At 49.6% G+C, this 16,636-nt stretch overlaps 1 protein-coding gene across 1 annotated transcript in view; it reads right to left on the bottom strand.

Annotated features, from left to right (window-relative positions):
- The window catches only part of GALNT18 (polypeptide N-acetylgalactosaminyltransferase 18), a 385,185-nt gene that overhangs the window by 51,637 nt on the left and 316,912 nt on the right, over nucleotides 1–16,636 (bottom strand). Inside the window, exons 7-9 of the mRNA XM_004711547.3 lie at nucleotides 12,845–13,030; nucleotides 9,375–9,512; nucleotides 1,331–1,426 (exon numbers count right to left, since the gene is read on the bottom strand). Of these exons, the coding sequence (XP_004711604.1) occupies nucleotides 1,331–1,426; nucleotides 9,375–9,512; nucleotides 12,845–13,030 (420 nt within the window). The remainder of the gene's footprint in view (nucleotides 1–1,330; nucleotides 1,427–9,374; nucleotides 9,513–12,844; nucleotides 13,031–16,636) is intronic.

Below are 16,636 nucleotides of genomic sequence, written 5' to 3'. Positions count from 1 at the left end.
AGTGGCAATACAGGGAGGGTGGAGAGAGGGTGGGGTAGAAAGGGGGAACTGATTATAAGGATCTACATATAACCTCCTCCCTGGGGGATGGACAATAGAGATGTGGGTGAAGGGAGACATTAGACAGTGTAAGATATGACAAAATAATAATTTATGAGTTATGAAGGGTTTATGAGGGGGGAGTGGGGAGAGAGGTGGAAAAAATGAGGAGCTGATATTAAGAGCTCAAGTAGAAAGCAAATGTTTTGAGAATAAGGATGGCAACAAATGTACAAATGTGCTTGACACAATGGATGGATGTATGGATTGTGGTAAGAATTGTACAAGCCCCCAATACAATGATTTAAAAAAACAACAAAAACAGAACAAACACACACAAAATAGGCATTGATTAGAGGATGTCATAACATTGTAATAACAGAGGATGAACTGGTGACCATGATTTGCTGACCAGCAGTGGATGTCATGGAAGCTCAGTCCACAGAAAGATATAAAGGCCATGATGGAAAGCTCTTGCAAGTCTCGGTATTCAATCACTAGGTGACACAAACATCATCATGTTCTTGAATCACGGGCGTAGGCAGTAAACTGTACTATTAAACACTAGATTGCAACTGCATGAATATTCATGCCTTAGATACAAAAAGTGGATTTTTTTTATCATTGCATTTCTGGGGTTGAGCAAACTCTCAAGCTGTTGTTAACTCAGAGCAGGTCAGTCTTTGGCACTCTAGGACAATGGCTATTCAGAGTAGCCGCTAGACGGTGCCAATAGACTCTTTCTCTTACCTGTGTCTTGGCGTTCTCGTTGGGTTTCTGAGACTCGGACTATGAATGTGAACATTTCCAGGGTAGCTTATTTTCCTGGTAGCTGCCCTCCATTCTTTATCAGGAAAAGATCATGAGGGTTGGAAAGGAATCCCAATACCATGAATGCTGGCTCCAGCTATGATCTACTAAGGGGATGAAGCCGAGGGTTCCTAAAACATTCTGAGGGGGGATTGGGTCTTTCCAAATGCTTGAAGAACCACTGGATTCCTTGCTTTAGTGGAGGAAATGGCTGCCAGAACCGGGACCATGATGTCCCCTAAATCTCCCCACAGGAAGTGTACATCTTTTGAAATGACCCCTGTTCCTTCTGCTCCACACCCTCATGGCACCCTAGCTCCACTCCCTCAAACCTCCTTCAAAGCAAGTTATTTAGGCATGAAGACACTTCCTAATGAACAACCCCTTGGCCTCTGGACCCAGAGTGGCCATGACATGCTTCCCCACACCACACACACACCTGTGCACACACTCTGGAGTGGGGGTTTCTCAGAGGACTCACCTGGGGTGTCATCCCATGGCAGAGGTACATAATAGGAACATTCTCCGTGTCTGGCCCCTGGTCAAGACACAAATCAGTCTTCAGGGAATTCTGCAGCTGAACACCAAAGGAGAGATGGCCATGCCAAAGAAAAAGAGACAGAGAAAGCAAATGCATGAATTCAGGAGAAACAAGCATTCCATAGAGACATACTCTCTCTCTATAATCCACCCAAGGCCCCTCGAACACTGTGGGAGACAATAAACACCAGCTTTCGCTTTGCCTTAGGAGCTGAGGGAAGTCTGGCCTCTGTGGAAGAGAAAACATTCATATCTAGTTAACCAGCAAGCTATATTTTGATAGCAGAGATGGAAGAAAAATAACACACACACACACACACACACACACACGATGCGGCTAGGCTGTGACCTTCCTTCATTTCCATAGGAGTGGCATGGTGGTCTTCTATAAGTCTATGCCTCTGGGAACAGGGGGTGTGAGGCAAAGTGTGTAACATCTGGTGGAAGAATACACCCAGGGGCCCAAGGAGCCATAGTTGGCAATGTCTGGCTCAAGTTCATTCTTAACTCTTGGAAAGTTCAGTCTAGTCCACATGGCCACGGTCACCAGTCTCCTGAGTAGACTATGGTGGGCATCCGTCCAGTTATTAATTAACTGTCTCTTTCTACCCCACCTTCTCTGCCCCTAGTCCTCTCTCTCTCTCTCTCTCTCCCCTCCTTGCCATTTAGGAGTCTACATGAGAAAAGTAGAGTTCCTGAGGAGGTGGCAGCCACTGGAGTCATGAACTCACATATCTAGGAGGCGAGGACCTGTTGGAACAAGTGTTAGCAGAGCCACCAGTTGTGATCAAGGAGATGTGGAGCAGACATGAGACTGCAAGACAGGAGAGATCACTGTGCCCCCTGTGGCTCCAGTGGCTTCCCAGCTGGGTACTCTCCCTGTGCAGCTACACTCCAGCCCCTGCAACCATAGAGTGCTGCAGTCTCTACCTCTTACCCCCCCTAACCTGAGTGAGCTGAAATGCCTGTCTCTCCTTCACAATCAAAAGAGATATGGTCCCAGAGATCAACTTTCCCCCAAACAGTAAACAAGCCTATAAAGCAAATAATAACACCAGGGAGGAACATGGTCTTCAGTACAATCAACCACAAAGGCCCAAATGGGCAGCATTTGCCCCCAAACAAAGCTCTAAACTCAGGAAGGAGGGGGAAAGAGGGATGCGTGGAGCCAAGGAACCCAGGGAGGAGGTGGAAAGAGTGCCGTTTCCCAGGGGGGCTAGGAAACAGGGAAGATAGGACAACGGACTGCAGGTGGGTCATCGACTGGGTAGGCGGCCAAGAGATGGACAGTGGCCAAGTGTTTGTAGTGTGGATGTCTGTGGCAAGCGTGGAGCGAACTCAATTCAGGGGCACTGGAGGGAACAGATAACCAGAGGCACGTGTGTGCCCTGCTCCGAACAGGGAACAAAGCCAAGTACTCTCCCGGAGCTTCTTTCCACTTCGAAGAGGGCGCAGCTTAATCCCCAATTTCAAGGCGTTCACCCCAGGCAGGGGCCCCACAAGCATCTGGGCTGCAGATCCTGCCCTGGACATGGGCTGCCGTGTGGCTTGCCTGCATGGGAGGGGTGAACACACAGGACGTCTGCCGAGGACAGAGGGGTGGGTGTCACATCCAAAGTCAGGAGCACAGTTCAACCATGAGGCCTGCTATTATTGCCAAGAGAAGGGCCAGAGGGACCGATGGCGGGCTTGCCTTTCCCCTGGCTTCAGAAGCTGCGCATCTGGGTGTGGGGCTAGGTGCCTGGTGATATGTGCTCTCTGGCTCCAGGCCACCTCTCCCCATCAAGCAGGTGGCCTATTGAAGTGGTGGAGACAGACTGGGATGGGATTCTGGCTCCAGCTGTGTGGTCTCGACCAGGCAACCTTAGCCCTGCTGGTCCGCTTCCTTCTCTCTAAACCAGGGATCATCACGGGGCCAGCCTCCCAGGGCTCATATGAGGATTAACTGAAACAATACTCACAAATGCTCAGCGCTGAGCCTGGCAAGTAGCAAATGAGCTATAATTGTGAGCTGCTATTATCAGGGCGCTACCCTTCCCGAGAGCCATTCCGGGAGACTGGCTTTCTGAGTGCATCTGTGTACCAGGTACCAGGTGAAGTGAATCCCAGGCATCATCTCGTCTAATCCACAAAATAACCCAGCCAGGTGGATGGTTTTAGCTCTTCAAGAGATGAAGAAACCTGGGTGGTAGCAGGCTCTGCCTCACCTCCCAGTGTGTAGTGCTGCCACTCCCTCGGTGAGGATGCTTCTCCAGCTGCTGTGGCCTCTCTTTGCCTGACTCCATCCTCCTCTTCCTCGGGGCCTCGGCTTATCCTACACTTTGGGGGCCTCCCTTCACCTGAGCCTGCCTAGGGGACCCACTCTAGGCTTCCCCAGCACCTCCCATTTTTCTTCCTTACTGTCATCGGGTCAATGCTGTCTCATAGCAACCCCGTGCGGGTTTCCAAGACTGGAACTGTGGACAGGGTTAGAGAGGCCAGTCTTTCTCCTGCCTTTTTTTCTGAGGTGAGCACTTATTAAAACGCTAACAGAAAACACTCCGGGCCGGTGGCCATTGAATTGATTCTGCCTCACGGTTCCCTTGAGGATGTCAGTATGGGACTGTGCTTTCTACCTGGTCTTCAAGGACTGCTTTTATCCGAGGTAGGTCACTAGTTCTGTCTTTCTTTATTCCTTTTTGTAAAAACATAATTCTATTTATTTTCCTCATAGTTGAGAATATACAGAGTAAAGCAGAGCCCTGTTCAGGTTGCAACAAATACCATCAAGTGACACTGGTTCCGTTTCTAAAACAGGGATGATCACAGCGCCGACCCCAGTAGGCTGGTAGGAGGATTAATGGCAAGAATTTCACCTTCCTACTTTGTAACCGTTCCTCCACCATGAACAGAAACTCACCGCCTGCTAAGGTTGCTACCTAATCTTTGGGGTCATTACCAATTTGATCCGAAATAGATCTTTTAAAAAGCAGACCTTCTTCTTCTTTTTTTTAACTCATTAACTTATTGTTTGATTTTTAGAAGACCTCGGGAGATACTTTGGGTTTAACGTAAGACGATGATGTCGGGCTATCATTTGAGGAACTTCTCCAAACATGATGGCTCCGGCATGTCTGGCGTCTCTGGGAACGTGGGGTCCTGTTTCTACATTTCCACCCTCTGATCAGGATTTTCCATGGACTCTGTGATGAACAGGCTCAGTAGCGGGGGCTGGGCACCATCCAGTCCGTCAGCTCTCAAGGCACAGGAGCCAATTGTTCATGGAGGCAACCAGTCACACAGTCAGGATCCTTCCCTGATCCCTGACTCTCTTTAGTTTCAGGAGAAGAGACAGCCATCATTGTGCCTGGCATGGAGACAGGCAAGCTCTCAAGATCCGAGGCACTACACCTGGAGCCAGGAGGTACAACAGAAACACTAAATGCTTACGCCTTTTTTTCTTTTTTCAAATTTGAACCATCAACCTTTCAGCTAGCAGTTGAGTGCATTAGCCATTTGTACCACTAAGGGATGGTCTTAATCTTCAGATTATCCAACAATGTTTGCAGCCGCACATTGACAGGGACCTGCCAGGAGTTCAGGCCAGATTCAGAAGAGGACATGGACCAAGGGATATCATATAACCAATGTCAGATGGATCTTGGCGCATAGTACAGAAGACTAGAAAGATGTCTACTTGTGTTTCATTGACTACGCCAAGGCATTTGACTGTGTGAGCCTTAATAAACTGTGGACACCCTTGAGAAGAATGGGGATTCTAGAATATTTCACTGTGCTCGTGTGAAACTTGTACGTGGATCAAGAGGCAGTTGTGTGAACAGAACCAGGGCAGATTGCATGGTTTAAAATCAGGAAAGATGGACATCAGGGCTGTGTGCTCTCACCGCAGTTGTTCACTCTGTGTGCTGGGCTATTCATAGAGAAGCTGGGTTTGATCAATAAGAATGTGGCATCAAGGTTGGAGGAAGGCTGATTAACAACCTGTGGTAGGCAGATGCTACTGAAAGTGAGGAGGGCTTGAACCATTTGCTGATGAAGATCAGGGATTGCAGCCTTCAGTATGGATGACAACTCAATGTAAAGAAGAGCAAAATCCTCACCACTGGACCAATAGCTAAGGGTTCTGTCTTACTTGGATCCACAATGAATGCTTATCGATAAAGCAAAGAAGGCATCGCACTGGGCAGACCCGATGCACTTCTTTAGAATACTGAAGAACGAGGACGTTACTTTGAGGATTAAGGCGAGACTGACTCAAGCCATTGTACTCTCCATTGCCTCATCTGCACGTGAAGGCTGGATAGTGAATAAGCAAGACCACTGACTAATCAATGCATTTGAATAGTGGCACTGGAGAGGAATATTGAAAGTACCAAGGACCGCTAAAAGGACAAACAGATGGGTGTTGGAAGAAGTAAAGCCAGAGTGTTCCTTAGAGGCAAGGATGGCAAGACTTCATCTTACGTACTTTGGACATATCGTCAGGAGAGACCAGTCCCTGGAGAGGACATCATGTTCGCAAAGGGGAGGGGTGGCGACAAAGACGAAGGCCCTTAACGAGATGGATGGACACAGTGGCTGCTATCCATAGGCTCAGGCATGGGAACAGTGGTGAGGATGGGACAGGACCGGGCAGGGTTTTGTACTGTTGGGCATAGGGTCGCTGTGGGTCAGAGCTGACTCGATGCCACCGAACAACGACAAGGACAATCATCACCACTGAGGGACGTCATCGTAGCCCTCAGCATAGTGCGTGCCTGCCTCTGCTTTTAGTCACTGGACTGCAAGTCAGTGCCTTTCTCACTGTGACGCAGCCGACGTGTCACATAGGCCCTGCTGGGTGCCATCGAGCGGATGCTAGTGACTTTAGTGGTCCAGAAGAGCTGCTCCAGTGACATTTTAGACTGTAATCTTTGTGGAAATGGATTGCCAGGTCTTTTTCCTGCTAGGCCCCTGGGGGTGGGGCATTTCTAAACCAAACTGGTTTAGCCACGGAGCACCTAACTGCTTGCTATTGGGGCCTACAGTCCATGGGAAAGACTTCTTGAATGAATGAATGATGAAAATGAGCAAGGGAATGGCATTCCCGAGGTCTCATAACCAGACAAATGGCAGAACTGTAGTCTGAGTCCATATCCCAGCCCTCTCCCTCAGGCATAAGGCTACAAGCCTGAGATCTTAAAAAGACGCCTTGTCCAGAGGCATGACTGGCACAGCAAAGGCTTGGCCAGTTGCCCGGGTTACACAGTGAATAAGTGGTAAAGCTAGCATTGCGAAGTCAAGCATGTCTGCCTCCAGATGCCGCCCCGTTTGAACTGCCAGCACCAGGACAAGACTTCTTCCAGTCACCCATCTCTGGGCATGCACTGCAGGGGTTCCGGGGATGCCCAGGCTCATACAACGGGACACACTGGCCCTTCTGCCTGCGGGGAGTCCTCCGTGGGATGTATTCGTGGATCAGTGGGCTGGGCGACTGACTAGATTCTTGCCTGGTTGTGAGTCCCAGGAGAAATTATTTCATTGAAATAATGTAGCGTGGGCATGAGTTGGAAAGAAAAAGGAACTTCTGCATTTGTGTGGATTTCAGGTTTCCTCCTTTCAGAATAAAGATCGTCATCAGGCAGAACAATTCCAGCACAGCAACTTTCTTGCCTTTTGCAGCTACACCCTGCAATGCATCTTCACCCAAATGACCCCATTAAGAGGTCATTATTCTCCTTACAAGCAAAGAGCTTATATAAGAACTCAGCCTGTGGAGGAAGGAGTGATGGAGGAGAGCAACGTTGGCAGGGCCGAGGCAGGGGCCAGAATAGCCCCTGGATGTACAGGGGCTCTGAGTCCTCCACAACCCCAGGGAATGTCCCCCCTTGAGGCCTGTGGGATGGTGAGGACACTGCCTTCCAGTGGGACACTGGACTCAGACCGATCTAAACCGCAGTTCTGCGCATGCCCTCATGACCTGATCAACCAAAGGTTTGGGTGTGCCACCGAGGGGGCCACCTGGGCATGTTTGGGTGATTCTGCCCAGCTGCAGTTGACCGTGGCAGAGAACATGATTCTGAACATTTGCTGTGACTCACTGTGTCTTTGAGGCAATGCTTTCTCGGCAGCCTGTCGCATAACTCCCCGTTTTAGATGACGTCCATCACTGGCCATGTCACACACACAGTGAGTTATGGGACAAGGTGGGGGCATCAGCAGCAGCTTTATCCTCAGGTTGTTTCTGGGGAGGGAGAGGGGGCTAGCAGACACTCCTCAGTCCAGTGCGTTTCCATGGTGATGAGAGGATCTGGAACTTCAGAGAGTAGCCAGGTAGCCTCAGCTGAGCAGTTTTCCAGACGTACAAATTGCACCAACCTGAGAACAAGCAGGAGCTACAAGAGATTCCGGGGTAGCTCTCTCAGGATGTGCCAGCCGTGTGCCCTCTCAGGAGAGTGTGTGCACTCTCCTGGGACCATAGGCCCTCCTCCTCCAAGCTGGCCTCCTGGACAACAGAGGTCCTGGGGGTTCATGGATCCCGGCTCTGTCTCCCGTGGACTCCCAGGATGTTAGTGTTGGGAAGCCCAGGAGAACACTGAGTCGGCCCACTTTGGGCCAGTGCCTCATTCCTTATGCTCGCTGTGGCAGGAGCCTTAGTTGTTCCCCTAGACTCATGCCTTGGATGATTGAAAACAATCTGAGGGGACACTCTCCCAAGAGAGGAATCAGAAGTAGGTGTTTTAGACTCCATTCCACTGTTTATTAGCTGTGGGTGGTCCACATGGTTAAGCTAATCAGATCATTGGTGATTCAGATCTCCTTCTGCAAACGGCCCATTGAAGATGCTGTGAAGCACAGTTCGATTATGATACACATGGGGTTTCCAGGAGTTAGAACTGGCATTCACAATTGTTTTATTATTATTATTGTGATTTATTTTAACATGGGGGTTCACTTTGCCTCTGTGTTTCATTTCGTATCTGTAAAGGGAATAAACTAGGTAACCCTAAAGGGTCATTTTAAGGATTCAGCTGTAAGTAAAACAAAAACAAAAACTGCAGGTATTAAGACTGTATCCCTCATTGCCACTGAGTCCATTCTGACTCATGGCAACCCCGCAGCACAGAGTAGACCTGCTCTTGTAAGTTTCCGAGACTGTAACTCTTTACAGGAGCAGAAGGCCCCGGCTTTCTCTTGGGTAGGGCTGTCAGTCAGTCCAAATCAGGTCAGATAAAAAAATAATCACTTAAATACCTTAAGAAGTATATGGCCCGAGGAATAAGAACATAACAGTAGTTCGATTGAAATTATTTGAACCCGAGACAGAAAATACATTTATGTATCTGAGACTTTCTTTTACCTTCTGAGAACACCATTCTTCTGCCCTGTTTAACATAGGAAGAAATCAAGGCTCATAAAAGTTCAGACACATGCCTGGGAAGTTGCATGGTCATGATTTGAATCAAGCCTGTCTGACTCCAAACCCTGTTGATGTGCCTCCCACCAGGGAGAACTGCTTCCTGCCCACCACGAAGTGCTCCTAATGATCCCTTAAAGATATAGCAAGCTCAAGAACATTACATGTCTCAGGAGTCCCTCCAGAGAGGCTCTGACTGGGGTTAGAAGGCATAAGCCCTTGTGTGGGAGGCGCATGTGAGGTGGGTCACAGGAAGCGCTTTACTATACTGCCTGGCCGTTTTAAGCTAGCTGCAGTCCCGGCTCCGGCCCTCGAAGTCTAGGACAGAATGTGTTTGGGACACCCAGGCACAGGCACACCCCGATGACTGCATACAAGGCACAGAGATGGAGCAAGAGAACAGAGCAGCCTGGGTTGGGAGAGCAAAGGTTGCTGCCTCACCCCTCCATGCACCGGCTGCGGGGCCCACACGTCCCCAGGTGGCAGGCTGAGAGGGTCGCTATCTGCTGTCTCCTTACTCTCTGAGTCTCCCTCTCGCCTTCCTTTCTGTCCGTGTCTGAGCAAAGCAACCAGCAGGCGGGCTCCTTACCACCCCGTAGGCAATGATGTCCGAGTACATTCTCATCTCGGGGTACACACTGACAAGGTACCACCGGAAGGTCTTGCACTGCAGCTGCTTCCTCAGGGCCTTCCTCGCGGTGATGTCTCCAATGTCGATCCCCGAGTCCTGTACCAAGAGGCAAACACAGGGACGCCGTCACCACTAGGAAGCACCGGCTCCCCAAGCCCTCAGGCAAGACTGCTGGAGACTGTCTTGGGAAGGGACCGTTTGGGCAGTGGACCCCTGCCTTTTCCCACCTGGATCTTAATCCCATCTTATATAACCCCATGAGACTCAGAAAAGTGAGGTAAGCGTGGATGGGAAGGGTTATCAAAGATCTTTGAGATTCAAGATTTTAAATAAAGAGATAAAGAAACGCTGCCGTCTCAGTGTAAACCACACCAAACTCATGGCCACCATTCCAAGTCACTTTATGGCGCTGTCACTGTTACGGGCGATGGCAGTCTTATTATCCTGACAGTAGTCGCATACAACATTGGTCCTTTTGTGACTGCCGGAATTCACTCAGCACAATGTTTTCCAGGGCTGTGCATCTCGTGAGGGGCTTTGTGGTGTCATCCATGCATTTTAAAGGATGCATGATATCACATTGTGCATGCCTATCCCAGTTTATCTATTCTTCTGATGTCAGGTGTCTGGGCTGTTTGAACGTCCTGCTGTTGTGAACAATGCTGTGATGACCACGGGAAAGCATACGCCTATTCCCGTTTTGTCTCTTACGTCCTTGAGGTATCCATCCAGCAAAGATATTGCTGGAGTCTACGGGATTTCTCTTCCCAGTTGCCTTAAGTGGCTCCCACCCACCAGAAGTGGATGAGGGACGGTTCAGTCTCTCCACACCTCTGCAGCATTTGTGTTTTGTTTTTGTTTTTCTTAATTGGGCTGTCATTGTTGGTATAAAATGATATCTCATCATTTTCATTTGCATCTCCTGGATCGCTAGTGATGAGCATTTTTTCATGTTTGTTGGCCATTTGAATTTCATTTTTGGTAAGGTGTTCATGTCTTTGGCCCACTTTTTAAATGGATTCTTGTTTTTCTCTTATTGTGGGATTTCATTCTCGTATAGATTTTAGAGATAATCCCTTGTCCCTTGTGTCATTGCTAAACGTTTTTCCCAGCTCATGGGCTCCTTTAGACTCTTTCGATGGAGTCTTTTCATGCACCCAAGTGTCTTAGTTTAAGCAGGTCGCGGTGATTTATTGTGTCTTCTGTAGTGTGCGATTCTGTCCTTGGAGTTGGCAGTATGGTCACGCTGGGCACCCGGGTCTCGAAGGGTTGTCCTTATTTTCTCATTGATGATCTTCATAGCTCTGGGATTTATTGATCCTTAGGTCTTTCATTGTATGAAAGCACAGGATCCCTTCCTTCTCCACCCAAGGGTGCATCCTGGCACCTTCCTCCTTCCCCAGATCAGGTTTGAACTCTCCCCCTGGGGGTGGAACTCAGGCACTGGGTCTCATCATTTCCCAATGACCTTAACTTACTCAGTTCCCTCCCCTCCACTGGCCTGGATGTCTGTCTGAACACCAGTCGGCCTCAGTGGGGATGAGGTGGCAGGCTTGCTATGGTGGGCAGAGCGAACCGGGCAGGAGCATGGATGCGATTGATTCCAGCCCTTTAGCAGAGGCTGCACATCCACAGGGATTCCCTGCAGAGCCCCTGGGGAATTGCTAAGCATTCTTGAGATTTGGCCATCAGAGGCTTCCCTCCATGGTGCTCAGTAGCCTGCTCGGAGTGCTGTGATCCCATACCCATCGCCACAGACAAGTCCAGAGGCATCAGTTTCCTCACAAACACACCCCTGGTCAGAGATGCCCTCCCGCAGCTGGTTCTTCAGCCGCTGGCTCCTCACTCTTCCTCTCGAAGGCTGAACCCTCAGTGGACCCAGACGTCTACCACCCAAGCAAGCTATCGCCCCTGCCCTTCCCTTCTCCTGGCCTACCATCTCAATCACTTAGCACAATGTCAGCTTGGAAGAGAGTTCAGGGAGCAAGGCCTTCACATGGGAATTTTAAAGAAAGACCAGTTGTTGCTTCTCCATTAGGGAGAGAGAGGGAGCTGAGGTTTTTCTACAGGACTCCCAAGGGGGAGCCATGGCCTTGGGAGGGAAAAAGGAGGTCACGCAGTCAATAGCTTCATCTCAGACAGAACGCAGCATGAGCAGTGAACTCCAGGCAGGCAGGCTGGCATGGCGGTTGGGATCCCGAGGCTGGCATCTGTTGGGTTCTCCCATCTGCGCGGACAGTCTTTTCTGTGTGAAGCACATCGGGGTTGAACTAAACCACTCAAGAAAGATTGCTTGTGTTACGGCATCTCTTAGGTGTCGGCGATTAAAGGACACAGGGCATTGGCAGGCAAAGATGAGCTTCTTAGAGGCTAGAAGCAGCCTAAAGTCCAGAGTAAGTCCTTTCTCCTACTGAGGACCCCGGAGGAACAGTATCCCATGACCACCCGCATGGCTCACGGAATCCCCACACCTAAAAAAAGCAAACCCATCGCTACCCAGCCAGTTCCAACTCACAGCCACTCACAAACATCTGGGCAGTCCTCAGTGCTCTGGGACTGAGGAGGGAAGAGTGGAGGGGGGAAGCTTGAACCCATTTCAGGGGTCGATCCCAGATCCATTGTGTGAGTTTGGTGATTACTGGTGTTTTCATAAGGGGCTCTGGTGGTGTAGTGGGTTACTTGAAGGGTTATTCAAACCCAACACCATAAGGCGGGTGGTTCAAACCCATGAGCCACTCTGTGGGAAGAAGATGAGGCTTTCTGCTCTCATAACAGCTGATAGTCTGGGAAACCCAGAGAGGCAGTTTCACTCTGTCCTATGGGATTGAAATGGGTCCGAACTCACTTGATGGCATGACTTAGGGCCTAGGAATGCTGTGAGTTGCGTAGACTCAAGAGCAGTACGTTTGATAATGTCGACAGTGTGGGTCAGACATGTCAGAGAAGCTGAGCCACCTGGTCCAACGTTCTCATTTACAATGAGGAAACTAAGGGGTGGAGAAGGAGCCCTGGTAGTGTTAAAGCTAAAAGGTGGGAGGTTCGAACCCACCACCCACTCCACGAAAGAACGATGTGCTAGCCTCTTCTGTAAAGATGTACAGTCTTGGAAACCCTATGGGGCAGTTCTACGCTGCTCTAGAGGGCAGCTAGAAGTTGGAATGGACGCAGGCGGCAGTGAGGTTTTTGTTTATAAAGTCCAGAGAAAGAACTCCTTGTTCAAGCAGGCTGCCTGGGGATGGGATTAAGAAATGGCTTGTACCCTCCGCGTCAGCCCTTCTCTCCAACATGTAGCGTCTTTGGGGGTTGGGGGCCCTTCTAGCATGGTAACCAGGACTCTGGATGACTCTTGGAAAGAAGAGTCCACTCCGGTCGTGCTTTTCCCCCCTGCAGAAAATGCCAAGAAAACCTTTCCCACAAGGTATCCTGACCTCCTGGGGTATGTTCCAGGCCATGTAGACATGGCTTTTAAATTCGTCCATCCAGACTTCAGCCACTCGGAGGGCATTTCTGCGGACATGGGCTGTGAGGTCCTCGGTGTAGGGCTTGTGGGCTCGCTCAATGTGGGCAATCCTGGAGCAGGGCAGCACCTCCACGCTCCCGCCACACTGCCATACCTGCGGAAAGACAAGGCTACTAGTCAGTGCTCACTCTTTAACTCTGTGCCCTTGACCTGACCACAGGGGGCACTCAGCATGCATTGAGGAAATCCATTTTCGTCATACTTTCTCCAGTCCACCACCAGCAGAGGGCGTGAACCGCACCTCCATTCTGCTCCTACAGCAAGGTGTTTACTGATCGCTCACCATTATTCCTGTTGCTGCGGGTTTTGCCAGCAGAGATGAAAGCACCTTCTCTTTCTACCTTTCCACGGCTCAACCCTACATCCTCAAAGGATGGCCCGGAGCTGGACATGCTGTGACCAGACCTGTGCTCTCCTTGTCCCTTGGGGGCAGGGGGGAGTTAATGACACTTTGGAGCTCACAACAAAGATGTCCATCTTCAAACAGACCATATGGGTCTGAAGAAGGATTAGTGATCAGCACAGACAGAAGCCAGACACCTTCTCCTATCCCGTCCTTCCCAGACCCAGGGTTCTATAAGAACCTACATCAGAGGAAGGATGTTGAATTTCTCACCAACCTTGGTGAGTAGGAACTTGAACTGGATGTAACTTCATTTTGGAAAATAAAGAAAGGTGACCTTCTGGCATCAGGGGTGCCAAAGAGCAAGGCCTGAGAGTTCTTGCCACATTCATTCCAATCACACTGAAATGTCAATGTTACTGAGCACACATGTCTGTGTGTCTTTCTTTCTACTTCTGGAATATCAGCTCACTGGTTTCCCCACTTGGAAGAGTCCATTTCTCAAGAGCCCAAGCACACAGCTCAATCCTCACGGCAGCAGAGCTACCTTGTTATGAGGCCAGTCTCCTCCATGAACTGCGTGTCTAGAAAGAAAACTCTATCTTATGTAGTTATCATCTCCAGCACCTAACACAACACCCGCACACAGTAGGCACTTCACTTTGTAAATTTTTGTTGAGTGTATAAGTGAATAAAGACAGTTGTTAGTGAGTCAATTCAACAAATGGTCACCCCATTTGCTGTGGATTTTGTGTGCCAATGTGCCAGAGCAGAACTCTGCTCCACCGGGTTTTCCATGGCTAACTTTTGTGGATCACCAGGCTTTTCTTCTGCAATGCTTTGGGTTGGGTTCAAAATGCCCACCTTTTGGTTAGCAGGCCAGTGTATTAACTTTCTGCACCACTCTGGGACTCCAGGTAAAGACATGGTTGATGCTTCCCCAAAACATGAGATGAATTTGAAGATACCTGATAATGATCCAGGCTTCTTGGGAAAAATAATCAAGATCTCCCGGTCTCTAGCACTGGTCACTTGCCAAGCACTGTCCACTTGACTATTTGGCAGATAATGTTCACAGGTTTTACATGCACTCGCCAGTAGCAAAAGGTTTGGGTTAAAGATCGGGTAAACCGTAGATTTTCAGTTTAATCCCCCTTGGTGGTATAATGGGTTACAAGTGAGGCTGCAAACCTCAAGGTCAGCCGTTTGAACCCACCAGTTGCTCCAAGGGAGATGGATGAGGCTTTCTCACCTGTAAATATTTACAGCACAGAGGGCAGTTCTAGCCTGTCTTACAGGGTTGCTATGAGTCAGATTGGACTTGATGGTGGTGAGTTTGGATTTTGACTTGGAGTGTTTCTAACGGAAAGAATTCTTTGCTTCCCTTGGTCTATGTTGTAACAGTTGTTGTCTGTGGGCAGCTGGAGGTAGAAGGCAATACACAGATTTGCCACTAATCTAAGCTTCTCTTACATGTGTTATTTAGAGCCAAAGGGCAGGACAAGAAAAACAAACACACTTTCTCAAGGATGTCCACTATGCGCCAGGCACCGGCTTGCTTGTAGCAGGGGCGATGAGCAAGGGGTTTGGAATCAGCTTACTTAAGTCTAAATCCTGACACTGCCTTATACCAGTTACCGTAATACTGGCTCATCCACGTGGTGTTATTGTACTTCAGCCAGAGGATTAAAGTAACTACGTGCAACGTGCAGAGGAAAGTACCTGGCACCTATGATGAGTTGCCGTCTAATCGGCTTTGACTCATGGGGCCCCCAATCACACGCTTCCGGGTCCTGTGACGACATCCCTACAATTGGCTGTGGATGGAATGATTGTGAATACACAAGGTTACCACTGATTGGTTTTTCAGAAGCAGATTGCCATACTTTTCTTCCACTTTTCTTAGTCTAGAAACTCTGCTGACCTGTTCAACATCAGATTCCCATTTTTACTCGCTGCCATCGACTTGCTGTCGACTCATAGAGACAGGGTAGAACTGCCCCCTGTGAGTTTCTGACACTGTAACTCTTTAGGGGAGTAGAAATCCCGGTCTTTCTCCCCAAGAGCTGGTAGTGGTTACGAACAGCTGACCCTTTGGATCGCAGCCCACTACACAGCCACTACACCACCAGGGCTCCTTTCAACACCATAGCAACCTGCCAAGCTCCACGGAGGGGTGGGTGGTGGCTGTGCAAGAGCTGCCCTGATCCAGGACCAGTGGAGTCTTTTATGGTGAAGGCGAGAATGTTACCACTGAATCATCTATGACTCTGAGCACGTACTGTGGTGGTTGTTAGTTGCCCTTGAGCCAATTTTAACTCATGGCATCCCAGCCTGTGCAGACTGGAACTGTGCTCTGTAGAGTTCAAAGGTTGTGACTTTTAGGAAGCAGATCACCAGACCTATCTTCCAAGGCACCTCTGCACCACCCAGGGACTCTGGCACACCATCTCAGCCAAACCCACTGCCATCGAATCCACTCTGACTCATAGCGACCCTATAGATACATAGGGTGAGTATGTGATTGACAGCACTGAGTCTGGGTAGTTTCGGAGACTGTTAACCTGCAGGTTGCAGACAGCTTCATCATGTGGAGCAGCTGATGCATTTGAACTGCTGACCATGCAGTTAGGAGCCCAGTGCCTAACCCACAGCACTGAGAGGACTCAATCCCAGCTACTATGAGACACATTATATATGCAGTGGGATCTTCCAACTATGTGAGGGAGGTGTTACCCTATCCAGTTTCAAATAGAGAAACTAAGGCTAAAAAGATGCCCTGGACACCAAAGCACACAGCTAGCTAGTCAGGAAGACGGAGCTGTCTGGCCACCAGAGAAACCCCAAGAGGCAAACGCTCCCCTCTAGGTGACCTCGGTTTGAAACTCGTCACGGCTGGAAGAGGCGGCTGTCAGGAGCCGCGAGGAGGCCCATGAAAGCCCATGTGGGCCCCTTCATTCCCATGACCCACCAATTCTGGGGAGCATGCTGAATGACAGCTCATTCTGCTCCACCTTTCGATGGAAGCCTGCGAATCCGTGAACAGGTTACTGACAACCCAAAGGGTCTGGGTCAGGTTTATGCAGAGGCAACACAGGCTACGACGGGACATAGTTCAACCATACCACACAGAACAGGAGCCACAATCAAGCTCTTTTATGACGAGGCCTCTTTCTTAACGAGCTGCTTCACCATTCCATCCTGTCACTCCAGGGAGAACGGGTCAGCAGCACCGCCCAGCGCAGTGCACAGACACGGAGCACCAGGCCCTGTGTGGCTTCCCGGCTAAGCTCCCCTGTGTCTGCAGCACCGCATCCCCACATCCAGACCACCCTCCTCTCTTCTCTCAACACCCCC

Source organism: Echinops telfairi, unplaced genomic scaffold (genome assembly GCF_000313985.2).
Source record: "Echinops telfairi isolate 266 unplaced genomic scaffold, ASM31398v2 ScPeMD7_60;HRSCAF=208, whole genome shotgun sequence".
In the NCBI taxonomy this organism is placed as follows: Eukaryota; Metazoa; Chordata; class Mammalia; order Afrosoricida; family Tenrecidae; genus Echinops; species Echinops telfairi.
The sequence above is the reverse complement of the archived record's forward strand: the minus strand, read 5'-3'. Positions and strand labels throughout refer to the sequence as shown.